General features: G+C 41.1%; 1 protein-coding gene across 1 annotated transcript; it reads right to left on the reverse strand.

Moving 5' to 3' along the window:
* Nucleotides 1-295: 295 nt before the first annotated feature.
* TBX19 (T-box 19) lies at nucleotides 296-12,898 on the reverse strand (the record flags this gene model as incomplete). Its single annotated transcript, XM_010181923.1, has 7 exons — nucleotides 12,535-12,898; nucleotides 6,412-6,676; nucleotides 3,948-4,082; nucleotides 3,128-3,189; nucleotides 2,044-2,105; nucleotides 1,201-1,302; nucleotides 296-428 (listed from the first exon to the last, which is right to left on the reverse strand). Coding segments are annotated over exons 1-7 (956 nt in total), but the record flags the coding sequence as incomplete, so codon positions are not given.
* Between the last annotated feature and the right edge of the window lie 4,968 nt (nucleotides 12,899-17,866).

Consider the following 17,866-nt stretch of genomic DNA (forward strand, 5'->3'; position numbering starts at 1 on the left):
CCCTAACGTTCTGTGATTCTGTGAAAATGCTCATGGATTCTAGATACCAGAATTCTCTGTGGCTGTTCCAAGATCCTGGTTTCCAGCAGTGCTGGGAAAAAACAAAGCTCCCTTTGACTTCAAAGCAGGAGATCATTAGGTTGTCAGAAAGATCTCCCCAGGAATCTTGAGTTGGACACTTAGAACACGTTTCAATTCCTGGATGCCAACTAAAGCTTGAAACAAAGTGTGAATCACCAAGGCAGTCCTACAAACCTCACTGCTCCTTACACTAGCAGTTTTCCCATATCCTTACCTAGGTCCAGGGCTGGCAGCTCCCTTCGTGTGTGGCACTGAAAGCAAATTAGCATGTGGAGAGGATGGCAAAGTCCATCTGTCATGTCCTGAGAATACCTGAAGATTATTGCTGGAGCTCTCCAACAAGTTAACTTTGGAGAAGGATAAAAAAAAAAACCACAAAAAAAAGCAACAAACAAATCCTCAGTGATTATTGCAGAGAGATTATCTTAATGCAACAGAACATGAGTAGATCTGAGGAAGCAATCTGATCATGACGTTCCTAACCACAAGTAAAAGGACAACATTCACCTGTTTTATATTAAGACAGTAGCAAGGTGCCATTGATACAGATTTCCTTATAACTTGAACTTAATTATTACCATTAAACAGGATACCTTTCTGAATTATAATTAGCAAGCAGATTACTTTATCCTTACTCTTGTTTCTGACCAATTTTCTCTGAGCAAAGTACAATCAATTTCTGGAACTGTGCACCCAGATCTAGGGAGTGAAAGGGACTCAAGAGACACTCTGGCAACACCAAAATGCCCTCACCTCAAGTCAGCTCCTGCCAGGTTCCTAAGGGCTGCCTTGATTTGAGAGCACAACAGCTTCATGGCATGACATTGAAAGAAGGCTTGCAGTGCTCTTTCTGTATAATTGGGAACTGTCCTTTAAGCAAGATCATTCACTCTAATTTATAGTTAACAGTCACAGTGCACCCAGGTCTTTGTACCTTGTGTTTTGCTGCCTTAAATGTACTCTGCGCACGCAGGGTTCAGCCCGGATTGTTAGAGAGACTTGTCATGCTCTTTCTTCACCTCAGCTCTTGCTTCTTTTAATGCTTATGCTAACCTAAAGCGAGGGTCAGGCAGGCAGAGTGTGTCTGCCCCTGGCAGCAAAGCAGCATCACAGCTGTACCTGTAGGTGAGTGATTTCTTGGCATGTAGGAAGGTGGGTATGGAGCAGCCCGATGCCCTCGCAGTGCTGAATATCGCTCGCAGCTGCGGGGAGTGTGTGGAGCTGGCAGAGGCAGAGGTCCAGTGTATTGATAGTTAGAGCTTCCTGATGCACACATTGTTTCTGGGTTGGAAAGCAACCAGCCACCCACTTTGAGGGGAAAAAGAGAAGAGAACTGTTATTGCACTAAAACACTGCAGTACAATAAAGGCAGCAACAAGCTTTCTTGCAGAATCAGCTATGCCTCAAAAATACCAAGCAGATTCCAAGATATTGGTTCATGGAACAGCTGACAAATAAAAAAACCAACCAACCAGCTGAGACAAAAAAAAAACCAAAACCACCAACCCTATAAACAAGACCTGAAAACAACTAACAGAAAATGTCACAAATGTCAAAGACTAAATGAAAGAAAAACTGACCATCATTAAAACAAACACAACCTTTGCTCCCTCCATTTTTCTGGACCTGTTTACCAGTGAAAGGTAATTTTAGAGGTGACAAAAAATATTCACAGTTGTAAAGAAAAGGAAGAAACCCCTAAAAATGTGATACATCATCTTGTTTCTGGATTCCTTCTAACACTGAAAATCTGAATTGCAAGGGAAATTATCCCTCTGCAGAAACTGTTGCATTAGTTCTTACTGTGAAGTTTCTTCATTTTCACTTTTTTAAAGGGTCCCTTTCTATTAATACAATTCAGGACTCAGTGAACAACTGGTATAATCCATTTAAGCAAGTTCCAGGTTCCCAGCGCCTATCATGTCACACAAAAACTTCATCCTACATAAATAAAAACCTTACAATGAGAATATGTCATATGTTGACCTTCAGAGACTGTTTCTGGAGCATCCTTGGGATGGTTTCTGAAAAGCAAAATACTGAGTGGTAAAACTTCTCATTAAGAAAATTTTAAAAAAAAGTTAAAAATAGAACTATTCACTGAAAAATGGCAAGTTAAAAAGGAAGGAATTCTGTTGTCTTTAACCACTTGTTAGGCAGCAGTAAACTTATTTGCACTCTGCCATAAAGGGAGCAGGAGTTTTTGTTTCATGGCATGCACGTTCCTAAGTTTGTGCCAAATGTGGTTGAAGAACCTGGAATTCTAAATCTACCTGTGGGCACCTTTTCTGCTTGCACCAGCAGCCTAAGCCTGGCCTCCTGCCCAGACCTAAGCACACTGGAAACCCTGACACTTCTTATCAGTGAGAGGAATGGAAGAAATACAGATTCTCCTGCAGGCACATGGGACACTCCACATGTCAGAAGACACAGCAGGTCCAAACAAAATTATCAGTTAGGGACTGGAATGCATCATTTGGATGCCCAGCTGCATTAGCATAGGTGATGCAAGTCAAATTTTGAAAGATAAACCACAATTCATTTCCAATGGAAGCATCTGTAACATCTTACATAGTGAACACTTACAGGTTACTTTTTTAATAAACACATTATCACACAGGTTCAATAATAGCAATGTAGTTATGTTACAGTATGGTGCAATTGAACAGTAGTTATGCTTTTTGACATGCAGTTAACTTTTATCTCCTTGAGTTATCAAATTATGGGATTTACTGGAGTGTAAGTAAAATGTGGTGAACATATGTGGTGCATAACATTACTAGGGAAATTCACACCATCTCGTTTCAGGCTTCCTGTGTAGACAGTGCTAAGTTCTAGAATCCCCAAAAGGATTTTCACCCACTTCTGACCCAATAGTGGTAATAATTATACAGAGCATCTCCCTACTAATATCAGAGGAGTGACTCTGGATTTAAGACAACATAAACAAGATTAAGTTGTATGATTTATCTTTCACATTGTCATGCCACAGTTTTAACCATATCACCAGCAAATGCTACTGGAGAAAATAAAAAGAAGAACTCACCTTTCTTTTGCATCCAGGAAGGCTTTGGCAAAGGGATTATACTTGATTTTGAGAGCTGTTATCTTGAGTTTACAGAAAACAAGGCATGTTAGTGAAGACAATTTGGAATAGACTTGACAAAACATCTTCCAGAGTAATCTAAGTGGAACTGCCTTGGTTACCCCAACAGAAATGTATCCCCATATGTGGTGTTTTCCAAGGCTGGTTATGAGAGTGATTTGCTCTTTGCAGGGTGCCATGTAGTTATCAGTGCCACAGGCAGAACAGCAGTCAGGGCAGCCTAATAGCATGGTCCAGTCTGGGAAATCCCATGGGATCTGCAGCAACACTAGCTAAGGGATGTGACACATGCATTGGTACTTGTCACACTCCAAAGCATCCCTTAGTTGCAATTTTGGGACCGGGAAGAAATTTTACTATGGAATGTTGCAGTGTTCTGCAATTGTATGTTTTATAAGGACGGAGGAGACATAGAGTTATCATTATAAATATCAGTCATTGCCGGACAAAGATATTGGACTTCACTATAGGTTTGGGTTTTTTTCCAGTAAGGGATTGGGATGCCAGGACAGATGAACCAGTCTGAAATAGCTGTGGCAGGATATTAAGCTAAACCTGGCTTAGTACTGCAGCCAGACACTAGATTAGACAATGTTTTACTGCAGAGAGAAAACAGAGCATTAGACTGTGTGAAGCATTACACTGCATGGGACTGCTGGAAAAACGTCAAAAGAACCAGTCTGTCTATGCTGATCTTGTAGTTAAGCTTTCAATATATCTCACCAACAATGACCATGAGCACAGCGTGGCATCTGCCTACCTCTTCATTTTGATAGGCAGTCACAGCTATGAACTGCGTCTCAGGGAAGGAGCAGTTCATCACCATCCGATGGGGACCTCCTACACGAACAATGTGTACCTGGGGCTCATATTTATGGAGGGAGTTCAACATTATCTGCAGAAAACAAAACAGACAGACAGACCTCAGTGCCACTCTGTACCCACAGCTGGTCTTTCTCTCTGGGTCTATAGTAGACCAAACGTCACTGCTAAACCTCCCCAGTCCATGATTACTGAGAGCAGAAGGGCAGGTGCCTTCCTCCCTTCTGATGAACCACAGTGTTGAGCAGAGTAAGACTTCACTGAACTTGGATTTAAAGCTTTTGAGACAGTAGCATTAGTGAATATTTGCATTAGCATCTATGTGCCTTCAAACCATTCCACTACACTAAAGGCTGTTGAAACAGTTAAGGGACAATCACAGAATCACAGCATGTTAGGGGTTGGAAAGGACCTCGAAAGATCATCCAGTCCAACCCCCTGCCAGAGCAGGGTCACCTAGAGTAGGTCACACAGGAACATGTCCAGGTGGGTTTTGAATGTCTCCAGAGAAGGAGACTCCACAGCCTCTCTGGGCAGCCTGTGCCAGTTCTTTGTCACCCTCACAGTGAAAAAATCTTTCCTTATGTTTAGGTTGAACCTCCTGTGTTCCAGTTTGGACCATTGCCCCTTGTCCTGTCGCTGGGCACAGCTGAGAAGAGTCTGGTCCCATCTTTCTGACACCCGCTCTTTAGATATTTAGAAGCATTAATAAGATCCCCCTTCAGTATCCTCTTCTCCAGGCTAAACAGACCCAGCTCTCTCAGTCTTTACTCACATGGAAGATGCTCCAGTTCCTTCATCATCTCAGTGGCTCTACACTGGACTCTCTCCATTAGTTCCTTGTCCTTCTTGAACTGAGGAGCCCAGAATTTGACTCAAACCCTGTTCTGTTTCTAATATCTAAAAGACTCAGCATCACCATCACAGAAATCAGGGCCAGGAGAGAGCTGAGGCAGTCACCCAGTCATCTTTCTGGGCAAGATGAAGTGTACCTAAACAAACCTTGGCAGATGTTTCTAACCTGGCATTAAAAGCTGTGAATAGCATTGATTCAAAAATACACTTTCCTCAGGAATTCTATTATACTGATTAATTCTCTCTACTGCGAGAAAAAGATATTAAAAATAAATCTGGAAAGTGCTGTGTGCACGTAGATACATGTGAAAGAACACAACCATTAGCATAAAGCACTGGTTGTTAGCTATTACCTTCTAATAATACCACAGAAAGGGAAGCTGAACCATAGAGTGGGAACATGGTTAACATTAACACCGTTACCAAGATTTCAAAAGAAAACAAGGGGAGCTTCAGTCATCTGTTACTTAGTGACTTCTGTTTGCACTCTGTTTCTCATATGGCTTTTCCTCCCCTGCTTTCTACTTTTTTTCCTCTCCACCGTTTCTTCATCATGGACTCTTTGACCCTCCAAGTTGGTTTCCTGTAGCTTTTTTACCCCCATGCATACTTTTCTGAGACCTTCAACTTTTTTGAAGTCCTGGATGCAAGACAAGAATTTACAAATTCAGATCCTGTTCTATGTTCCACAATAAAATTTGTGTGCTGATTCCATGGCTTTAAGAAAAGCCAGGTCATCTTTCCGTTCTCTAGTCTGTGAAAATAGAGATAATTTCCTACCAAATTAGGGTACTAGGCTTATGGAGGTACCTCACAAACATAATGAAAATAACAGATAGAAAACGTATAGTATTTACATGAAAGAAATTGATTCTGGGCTGACGAGTATCATCCAATGTAGGACTTTTGTACAAAACAAACAAGCAAACAAAAGGTCTTGTGCAACATTTTATCTTTAGATGCATCATCAAAATAAAATACGAAACAAAACTAATTTTCCTGTTTGCATTTTTAAGGGGTTCAAAGAGAAAGTCACTTATTTCTGGTACATGTGGTTTCTTTCCAAAGGCCAAAGCTAATTCAATAGAATATTGATAATTATCATGATGCAGAAGCAGCCATAGTAATTATTTCATTTAGGAACAGCCTTTTATTCTGCTATCTGACTCCTGCCAACATTCCACTTACACCAAACAACATGGGGGAACACAACAAAAACCTAATACCCATGGCCATTTTTTCCCCTTCTCTGAAGTCCTATGTAAAAATCCCCAGCGTAGAAGACCAACTCTGAAAAGCCCCATGATGATTAAGTAAACCACAGCACTCTGTCTCTCTTAAAATCAAGAAGTCCATTAAAATCTGAAAGCGCCAATTAAGGCCTGTTTATTCCTGTTTACATTTGGCCTCCAGAGAATAATTGGCATCTGTGGGTGAAGAGGCCTGTAAGGGCCTCTATAATTACATAAATGCACCCTTGATATTTCTTGATTGGTAGGTGCTTGCAATTGAAGCCAAGAGGTGTATGGGGAAACATCAGGCCATACCTGCCCACTCCCATTGAGCTTGTTGGTAAGTTTTACTTTGCTGAATGAAATGGCAGCTTTCATCCAATGGGCCCCGAAGTTGGGAGAGTCTGGGTGGATGTAGACACAGCTGTGGTTTGGTGGCTCTGGTTTCCCAGCCGGCACCCATTCTCCATTGACATACTTCCAGCGGTGGCCATCGGTTGGGGCAAAGTCCAACAGGAAGGAATACATAGCGTTTGGGTCCAAGCCTGACACGCTGATCTTCAAAACAGGGAACATCCGCCTAGCCAGGAAACCAAAAAGGGAGACATCACTGATGAAAACCAGTTTAGAAAGACTCCTCAGTATGTTTGTAACCAGATGCTCACAGGTTAGTTCAATGTAAAAAACATCCTCCCTCCATCTGGCTGAAGAAGTCTCTGGATGGTTAATCCTTCATTTTATTTTTATTTCAATAATTTGGAAAAAAAACCATGTTATCTCTCAAGTAGGGCACTACGGTCTTGATCATGCCAAGGGCTATGGACATCAGCACAGTCCATGGGATCTTGGCATGCTAAATACCTCCTTAGGTGTGGGACAAGAAGGCATGAACAGGATTGAATAGTGTTAAAAATGGCTGAGAAGGTGAGGCTGAGCCACTGATTGAGAATGTAATGTACAGAGAATGTAATGTACAGAATCAGTAACTGCAGAATCCTATTATAAAGTGCACGTCTTTGGTGCTTAGATTCCCCCAGCATACACTCCCATACTCTGTCCAGTGGCTGAGTCCCACCTTGTCTGACTCTGGGTATATCCTCTGAAATCATCCTGCAATCTCCAGCACTCAGGACATGATCCCCGCCAGATACTCATTAGACTCCAGTTAGGTTTATTCACTGCACTACTCTATACAAAAGGTTTTTCTCCCTTCCTTTGGAGGAACAGTCATATTCTATAATCTTTGTGAGCAAAGTCAGTCACTTCCCTCTGCCATTTCCTGCGGTTGTTCTGTTAATCTCTGACACCTCCCACTTGAGTAATGAATTTCAGGTACCACTATTCTAAATGACCTAATAAAATCTGCTACATTTTCCTTGTCTAAAAATACTTGTTTACTTTATTAGGGTTGTATCAGGTTAGTTTGGCAATACTTAAATTTAATAAAATGCCTTTTAATCTCATTTTCCATTGCCTCTCACATATTTAGTTACTTTTTCCTTAAAAATACATCCTCAATTCTTATTATATGGATCTATTAATAAGTCAGTAGTTAGCGGAAATGTGTTTTATCCCTTTCATAAGTGCAAGTATTCACATTTTGTCTCGCTACCATTACATAAATCTCTAGTTTGAGAAGTCTGGTTAAAATCCTTGCTGTTAGACCTTGCAGTTCTTCAAGTAGTTTGGTCCCATTCTTCCATATTTCCTGACCTCATCAGCTTGATCATGTTGTTCTGCTTTTAGTTTCACCTTAGATGCAGTGTTGTCCTTTACTAAGCTCTAAACATCTACCATCTAGCCTTCCCACCATCCTGCGTATTTAAAACTGAAACCCTGCCTTTGTTTAGCTTGGGGAAAATGCTCCTTTTGTGTGTAAAGGTCCAATGCCACCTTTTCTCAATTCCCTTTTAATTATTTTTTTCCATTTGTAAAGATTCGCAGCAGTTCAGACTTTCAGCAGTTTTCTGTCTGTCCCAATACTTGTGATCCACACCACACAGCTTTGAACTGGCATCTCAGTGCCTGAAAGTCTGCAGCACCAGAGTTAGTACGGCTCTAACAGTTTAGGAACTGGGAAAAAATTGTAGTCAGCAGAACAGAGGAGTCTCCCATCAAAGGTATCCTAAAGTTTCTTAGCTTGTCAAGGAATACATGTCGTTTTTGTGGAGGATTACTATTGCCGTTAAGTATCACTTCCTACATTCTTAAAGAGGTATGAGGCCTCCCTGCCTCAGACACCTCTATACTGACCTCTCCTGGCAACTTCCATTTCTCATGCCACATTTTTATGCACAGGACAATGAATCTTCAAGCTCCTTATGAGTACAGAGAGTTTGGTTACATCAAGCAGGCACATAAATTTGAATGTCTTCTCTGGAGACATTCAAAACCCACCTGGACATGTTCCTGTGTCACCTACTCTGGGTGATCCTGCTCTGGTACTGGGGTTGGACTGGATGATCTTTCGAGGTCTCTTCCAACTCCTAACATTCTGTGATTCTGTGAATTGCCTGAAGCTGTTAGCCATGGGGTAGGTAAGTTAAGGTAGCTCTCTAGGCTTAGTTAGATAGCAGTGCAAGATGTCCAAAATACAGAAGGGAACTTGAAACTTGAGGCTCTCTCAAGGGATACTAAAAGTCTCTGCCCCTGCAGCCATACTTTCCAGTGGTACCCAACTGCTTACAATCTCCTCTGACATCCCACTCACCACCTACCTTTCTGGACATCTTTATATATTTCTTATTTCTAAATTTCTTGCTGCATAAATTCAGCACCTTCTGCTCACGAGAAAAGACGACAGGATTTGAGAAATTTGAGATTTTTCATCAAACATAAATACTTGGTGATGCAAGGCCAGTGCAACATTGAGAAAGACATATTGAACATGATCTTTCTAACTAAATAGAAGCTTAGCCACATTTAATGTGCCTTTGTGACCAGGATACACCAGTTATAAAACTGGAATGTGATAAAAAGTATGGATGGCATTGCTTCCTGCACCTCTCAGAACCCCTACAGTCAGTCTTCAAAGTAATACACTTAGGTATTTAGCTGAAATTGGAGGGGAGAATTCATCAACATGAAAATTAAATTTCACTAGATTTCTCAGAACTATTTGTGTTATATATAGATTGCTAATTCCTCTGCCCAAAATTCAGACTTCTCTGCTTTTCTACTTGAGTTTGTTCCCAAAAAAACTATAGACCAATGTCAGAAGAGACTACAGCCATCAACTCAAAACTCCTGTATTACAGAGATTACAGCAGTTCCCTGTGTCACACACAGTTAATTGCCACCTCACTTGAACCAGCACATCTTGACTGTACAGATACTAACGATGGAAAACCTGCCACCCCACTTGTTCTGCTGGTTAAGTGGACTTACTGTTAAAATCACATTTGTCTGTCTCCAGATTTGTTTCAGTCAGAATGTTTATTTCAATGATCAGACAGGGACACATGTGACTTCTATTACTGCAATAGCTGAGCACTTCAGCCTCTTCCATTTATTTAAGAGCAGATCTGCTACAATTACTCCACAGTACAGAACCTGAGTGGGAAGATGTTTAATATCAAACTTGAATGTCTAGTAACCAGGCAAGTTGCCTTAGCATTTAAGCCTGGAAAGGGCTTCTTTCCCCTACTCATGTTTGCCTGCATTGATCCACTGTGGATTCTCCACATATGCAGGGGGGGACAGTGGCACCTTCCTGCCTCCAGTCAATAACATGGATTGCAAAGTCTCAGGATACTACATAGCTAAGATGGTACAAACACAGAGACAAAACCTGCTCAATCAGAAAACAGAGCAGTTGATATTGAAATGGCAATTAAATGAAATAAATCTGAGTAAAATAGGAGACTGATTATTCCCACAATATCAGCTGCATCCATTGGGATGTATTTAGTGATACAGCATGCGGTTTAATTTCACTGGTGCCTGTCCTGTTCAGAATATATTAATCTTCCCTGTGTACCTAGGCATATTGCTATGGCAGGTGATTATTAGAATGAAGTATGATACAGTAATGGCAACATATCTATGTATTAACACTGAAGTTGGTTGATCTAATTATAACATTTTGGGACCCTCAGTACCAATTAGAGATGACTTAATCACAGCAGACAGAATTGTGCATGGTAGAATTTTACACTTGAGGATCACTAAATCAATCAGCCTTTCATTCTCTGGGATCCTCCTGTATCAGGTTTCAGTTTAATTTCTTAATTTTGCTAACAGTGTGTCCACAAAAACTGCCTTAGTTTTCACATGCAGATGTTCCGACTGGCTTTTCTCATTAATCATAGAATATAGTTTTCAAAAGCATTCATATATCCTTCAGTGAGAATGACTGGGTTAGTTCTACTGATTTGAGCAGCAGCAGCATTAGATCAGTATTTTTTCTGTTGCGAATGCCTCTGGAAACAATCACTGAAGAATCCTGAACCTGAAAAAAATCAACAGCCCTCATAGCAAACTGTCTCAAGTTTGTCTCCTTTTGAAATGCACGGAGATGTCTGGAGAGTTTTGCTGCAGGCCACTCTCTTTAATTCCTTTTTTCAGTGCACTGATGCATTTGTTCCGGAAGATATTTTCAAAAATGCAAAAGACTCTTTTTCACAGTCCCCAATGCCACAGTAACTTTGTTAAAAGGATTTATGCAGATAGCAGTGTAACATACTTTTATATTTTTTTATTTTGAGAATGCTTCAGTTTGATTATAAAGAACCTGTTCCTGCCTCCACTGACATTATTAGAGTTGCCACTTTAGGAAAAAATAGGATCAAGCTGGTAAGGAGCATATAAGTTAGAATAAAGAAAAATAGGGAACCTTACACAGTAAAATAAAAAGTAACCAGGCATATTCAAATAATGGAAGATTCCTTTATTATCATCATAAAAATAATATATCTATGCACTCACCTAGACATTTTAGAGAGAACTAGTGTCACAGTGTAATCGTGATTTACATTAGCTGAGAGGAAAGGAACTGAAAAAACGCTGTCAGTAAGGCACAGTTCTTTCTACCAATTTAATTAATTTGAGGCAAACCTATCTTACTTCAGTTTTGGTTACTTACGTTGCTAAGGAGTCGTTTCAGGCAACCGTACGCTAAGTGATAGTCCAATCAGAAGTTTGCTGTAGCCTAACAACAGCTTTTAAATCAATGTAAATGAAGCAAAAGCAGTTTCTCTGTGTAAAGACAGTCTCAGCAGAAGATTTAAATCCCTGTAGGCTATTTGGAAGAATCAGAATGGCAATAGACAGTGTTACACCAAGAGCTGATGTTTTGGGAAGGTAGATGTTCTCTCAACAGAATAACCTTGCTGAACCAACAGACTAGATTTTTCCTTTTAACTACTTTCACCTATGTCCCTTGTCAAGCTACAGTCAACAGCAATATCATCCACAAATTCTGCTAAATCAAAGTCTGCAAAATTAATAAAAGTCACACCATACAAGTAAATCGATTTCTCCATGCAGATCTCTTGATAAGTCTTGCAAAAGAAATGTGTACATGTCAGGGAGGCAGAATGCCAGAGGAGCAGTGAGGGTAGATTAAATAAAAACCTCAGTACTACTGTACTGGTAAACCTTATTCTAGTAACTGCCTGTCTGTTACGGGCTGGACTCTGTTGTCAGCCTAGTTCAGAGCAAAGCCTCTCTGGAGAGCCTCCTTCAAGCTAGTGTCTGGTTCAGAATTCCTACACTTCTCACCAGGCTTTGCACTCTTTTCTTATGCATTTCTGTGTTCCCCAAATAATAAGTTACATGATCCATTTACATCGCAATATTTTGTCTTTCTAAAACTGTGTGTATTAACCCATATTCCACACTTGCTTCTAAGGGCACCAGCAACAACTGTGGAGCAATGCAGTTGTGGGACCACACCATCCAGACTGCACATACGTGCCAGATAGGGCACAATTTTATTGTACATCTTTCTAGTACAGGCTGCTTGTACAAGCTGTTAATACCCAAGGCCAGAGAGACAGGAACTGGAGCTGGGGATAACAACAGCAATCTGCTTCTGTACAGTAATTTGGGATCTACAGGTAAGGACTTACTAATAAAGGCTGGTGATTATTAGTACCAGAAGTCATTCAAAAGGTTTTGAGAGGCACCATCTATTCCCTTGCAGAAGTTCCCCTTTTGTGCAACTGTAAGCCAGTCAATATATTTCCCCAGCAAGTTTCCCAAGCAGGAATAAAGAGTGGCAGGAATGGTTTAGCAGTGGCCAAAAAGGAGCAGGGACACTCCATTCTGTTCATATGCTGGGTTTAGGGGACTTTGAGGCTGCAGGGATAAAATAGTTATGTGCTCATTGCAGTTCTTTCAAGTCTGCACACACAGTTTATTATTATTATTATTATACCTCTTAATCCCCCTGGCTGTCATCTCCACTTAGCCCACTGCACTGACCAGATCACTCACCTGCCATTCTTGGTCACGATCATCTCATTAGTGACTTCCCTGAATCTCTGCCAGAGCGTCGCATCCTCTAAGACAACTTGGAGCTGTTTCTCAGTGGGGTCACCTTTGTCTCTGCCAGCCTGGAGTTCGCTCTCTACTACGCTGAGTAGCCTGGAGACCGTGCAGTCACTGGGCTTTTTGCAGCCCAGGTCTGCCATGACGACTTCAATGCCAGAAACTTCAGGTAGCTGTTAAAAGACAAAAACCATGAGCTAAAACAAAAAACCCGAGTCAGTTCATTGGGTGCAGGCTGACAAACGTGCTCTCCTCTTTTGCCACTGACTAGCTCTTTCCTCTGGAAGTCCCAATGGGCAGTGACACCAGCATGGGGCGGTTTACGCACGCACTCCACACAAAAAGAGGACTATCTCCTAATTACCTGTCAGACGGTCAGGTGGGTGGCAGGCTGATGACTCAATTGGCTGCCTTGAAAGAAGAGTCCTCCATCCAAATTAGCATGCTTTTATCTTTTTTCAACCTGAAGTGGGTCTAATTGTTCTGCTTGAGAACCAGGTTTCCATTAATGAAAATTGTTTCATTTCTAGACTGAAACAATGCATGGAAATTACGTTCACGCTGATGTGGACTCTAACTGAAGGAGTGGTAACAGTCAAGATAGTTACACAGTGAAAGTAGTCTTAAAATATTTTCACCAGGCATGTTGAATAAACGTATTAACCTTATTCCTCTATGCTCCTAAATCAAAATGTAGTAGTAAGAGACCCTGCTGCACTGAGGTTTCAGTGCACAAGGAGAAGGTAGCATCGCTACACTCTGCCATTGATGCCTCCTGTGTCCATCCTTTGGTCCCACTGTCATTCACAAAACCCCTGCTGCACCTTACAAGCAGCTGAACTCCCCTCTGGCTGCATTTCCAGGGACAGATCCTATGCTTCTGAGGCTGGGTATGAGCCTAATTGCTTGAGACTTGGCATTGGTGACTGACTCAAGGTCTGTCTCATAGAAAAGCTCCTTCAACATGCCTAAAACAGGCATTACCTCTTGCCTCAGGCTGAGACCACCTTGGACAATCCTGACTGAACTGCACAGGCCCTCTATGAAGGGCAGCTGTGAAAGAAGCCACCATTTTACTGAGCAGTCCAACGATTGTGGTGCTTAGGCAGGGATATGAGAGACCTGAGTTCACTTCCATGCTAAAGGATTAAGTGGAGGCCATGTGAACACCAGTGACCCATAAATACTCAACCTTGGCATATAACAAGGCATTCAAGCACCTAATTCCTTCTGATGTACTTCGCTCAGATAGCTATGTCTGTTGGATGTGACATAGTCAAGGACTTGATTATGAAAACATTATGAATACTGGTGGAAGTAGTTTTTAGATAAATATATTTTCTGGCTACTTCTTGAGAACTTTTCATTCACTTAATTCAACAGCCCCTGTTGAATTCCTGTGCTTCCATTTCTTTCTAAAAGATGAAATGACTTGGTGGATCACTGATGAGATTCAAAAAGACAAGAACGAGTCTGGCAATCTTTAAATAGCATTTAAGCTAAATCCATCATTTGACAAGGCTCAACAGATCTTGCAGTTCAAAAACCCAAGAGATACTATCTACCTAAGCAGCAAGGGCCAGAGCTTGTTGATCCTATTTATGTTGTATGGGACCTTATTTGGGAACAAGTCCTACTAATCTCTCCAGCCCTACATGGAGTAAAGATACTGGCTGCAAGTCCTCAAAATTGCACAGCTGCAGGAGCACAGCAATGAGATATTCTGCATAACAGGAGACTTCAAGAAAGTACCCTTGATTCCCAGCAATCTCAGCACCATCAGAAGGTTCAAGCCAGACAGGTCTGAGGAATTTTACATCTAGGTAATCCTAATCCTGCTACTTTCAAACTTCATACTCTAACACCTCTTCTCTCTCTTCTTTTCAACCTTTGGGTACCTTTTTAAAAAATTGTCAACTCATAACAAAATTACCTAGATTATCAGTCAACTCATCTTGTGAGTTAGACTAGAAGGTGTAAAACATCAACTCCTAGTTAATATCCAGCCCACTTCCACTGTTGAACAACTGAAGAATGTACTTTAAAATATGTAGAATATTTAGGTACTCGGAAGTGTGACACTGGTGAATTCCTAGAGGTAAAGAATATGCTTAGCAAAGATGAATTGAAAATGGGGGCAGCGACAAAGCAACAAAAGGGAGGTCATTGCCTTCTTGCCCAAAGCACTCATGGGACAGAGCTGTAGGGGAGCAAGCATATATGGAAGGAATGGATAACGGACCCATTCCAGTAATGGGCTGGGAAGAAGGTTTTCCTCAGTAAGACTGGATTTTTTACAGCTAGTGTCTCTAGGGGAGAAGCTCGAAGGCATTTGCATTGGAGCACCATACTAAAAATGCAACCTGAAGAATAATAAAATGCACCTTCAGATACTAAAAGTAAGTCACTCTTGGTTGCCTATGATTATCACTCACACAAGGTGCATGATGCTTGAAAGTCTTGTCTCCCAGAGGAAAAATAACCATACAAATCCCATCTCTTTAAACACCTGACTTTAACACAGTTTGAATTTTAATTTTATAACTGTGTTACCATATCTCAGGATGCCTGCAACGACAACGTTTTCCAAAATAGGAGTAGTTACCTGGGGTTGGCTAGTGGGAATAGCCCAATTGCTATTTTCAGCATGAGGAAGAATGTTGAAGCTCTAAGAGTTCAAACTAAGAGCAATTTGTGATCTATGTAGCAAGATATCCAGAAGGCACAGCTCACCACTGACACATCTTTCCAGCCCAGAAGAATTAGCCAAAGAAATAACAAGTTTGCAGGCATTGCATGGTCAGCTGAATGCATTTGGGCCTGAAATCTTACTTTAAATACACATGCAGACCCATATGAATCCCATCCCACGCATCACGCTTCCTCGCATTGTACATTGTCTCTGCTTCACACATCTGCCACAGGAGAGAAACGAAACAAATTCATGGTCAAAGTTATTTGATTATTGTTGGCTTTTCATTTTTTAAAAAAATATTACTTTGCACACTTATCCTGTTTTAGGAGAAGAGACATCCTCTAATCTTATGTCCCTCTGTTCACCTGAATAATGGCTTTGAATGCTTCCCAAACATCCCTTCTCCCCACTATCTTCTTGCAAGATGAATTTTTCCAGGTCTACAGATCCTGAAATTGAAGCACAAAGTTTAATCTCACTGGACATAGGCATTGCCAAGGCACTGAGAAGAGGCAGAAGGGTTATTTCTTGGCTGGAAGTTAAATCTCCCTGAACCTCACATTTGAAGGAAAGGTAGCTGTGCCTCCAGAGTAGCACAAGGTGACTGGCAATCACTGCCACTGCTCGCAGGACAGAGCAGGACTGAAGGACAGAAGACCATTATCCCCTCTTGTGCTCGTTTCTAGTTTAATTAAACAAGCAAAGCAGTAGGGGCAGAGGAAGCAGGAAATGCTCAGACAAATCCTGCAATGTGGCAAACTTTCCCTGAAAGCCAGCTGGGAGACCTGGGCACTCCAACCAGGGATCATGCACCTGGTGGCTCCTGGCCAGTCGTAACTAAGCCCTGCCAGTTAGAAATGGAAGTACCACACTCCATCATCTCCTGCTATGGCCAGGAGTTACTAATCAGAATTTAGTGGCTTTTTTTTTTTAGATGAAGCAATGAGGACTGGGGACAGCAGCAAAAGAACAGTCCCACAACACTTACTGGAGTTTGTTCACCAAGTTCCAGCAGGAAAAAACAAGGTGTTATTTTTTACTTTCTGATTAAACTCGTTCTAAAACCCTCCCAGCCACCAGCTGGTGAAATACAGCAGAAAGAAAAACAAAACAAAACACACAAAAAAAGAAAGAAAAGGTAATTAAAGAGGCCTTTCTTGCCTTGATATTGGATAGCTGTTTTTTGGCCTTTAGGTGCATGTTTCCAAATAAAGGGCAGCCCTTCGTGATCAGATGAAATGGCAGAGAACAAGACTCACTCTTTCCAAAGACTCACTCGTTCCATCTTCAAAGCCCCCCACGAAGCAAACACCTAACCCCCCCCTCTGAACATTCAGTCCCAACAACACGGGAAACGTAACCTCCACCACCATGACACTCCCAGGAAATCAAAACCTTTCAACTACCACAGAATAATTAAGAGAGGATAAAAAGACAGCTGCTTTCCCTCTGTTTTTAATCACGGACCCAGCCCCTTAAGAGATTGCTAGGATAGAAAAGACTTAGAGAAGATTAGCCTTTTCATTAATGTCGGGGGTGAGGGTACAGTTTCTATAACTTCCACCAGGTAGGCTTTTAGCAGTGAGGCAGGCAGCTTGTTCAAGTAGTATCCTCCTGCATGGTGCTATAATTGAGATTATAACTCAGATTAATTCTGAGCCCAGAAAGCATGGGCAGCTTTCCAAAGCAACCCGTCTTCTTTTTTAAAAAGCAGACAGACAACAATAGTGATGTTGTTTGGGCCGGTGACAAATATAAGTTAGTTTGGCTTAAACAATAATTATACTTTTCCCTTATTTGTTCTTCCAACTTGAAGATCTTCAGTACTGTCTCTAGACATGGATTAGCACCTAGAGCAAGAAACAGTTACAGTCCCCATTTTTAAGCTCAGAAAATAATAAAAATAAATAATTTAAGAGATTCTAATCAAACTTTTAATTAATTCTATTTACAACATCTCAGAACAAAAAGTAATAGGTTCAGTGTTTATATTAGGGAAATCAGTCATGAATTCTTGACTTTGATATGTAAGTTAAAGCTTTCATGTTAACTATGAGAGTTAACAAGTTGGAAGTGTAAGCTGGTTGAAGCATTTGACTATCTCAAAAGTGACACATCCCGTTACACACAACTAGAACACACAGGAGTACATGTCCATGATAAAGTAATTTGTTTTCACTCCACATCTGTGGAAATGACAGCCCTTCAGAGCTGCAATGAAATCCTGTTGGCCAGCCAATACTTTCAATGCACCATTTTTTCCACTGTGCCAGCGTTACTCCACACTTGCTTTCGCAGAAATTTTAAAGCACAACCTCTCAGTAATAACCTCTCTTAGAGGTGCCACAAGGGAGCCCAAGAAAAACTTAAAAGGCTTTCAAATAGGCTAACTTAAACCATCAATCCCTAAGATTGGCAGCTTAGATATACTATTCCATCTCCAATTCATCAGAAGTTTTCTTCAGAAAAATGAGAAAACCGAGGATTTTGTTCCATTTAGGTATCTCCAGCTCTTCACGGCTGGGCAGTTACAAGCCTGGTACCCCCACTGATACCACAACCAAAATTGAATGCAATAGGGAA

The sequence above is a fragment of the Mesitornis unicolor genome, unplaced genomic scaffold (genome assembly GCF_000695765.1).
Source record: "Mesitornis unicolor isolate BGI_N332 unplaced genomic scaffold, ASM69576v1 scaffold24083, whole genome shotgun sequence".
NCBI lineage: Eukaryota > Metazoa > Chordata > Aves > Mesitornithiformes > Mesitornithidae > Mesitornis > Mesitornis unicolor.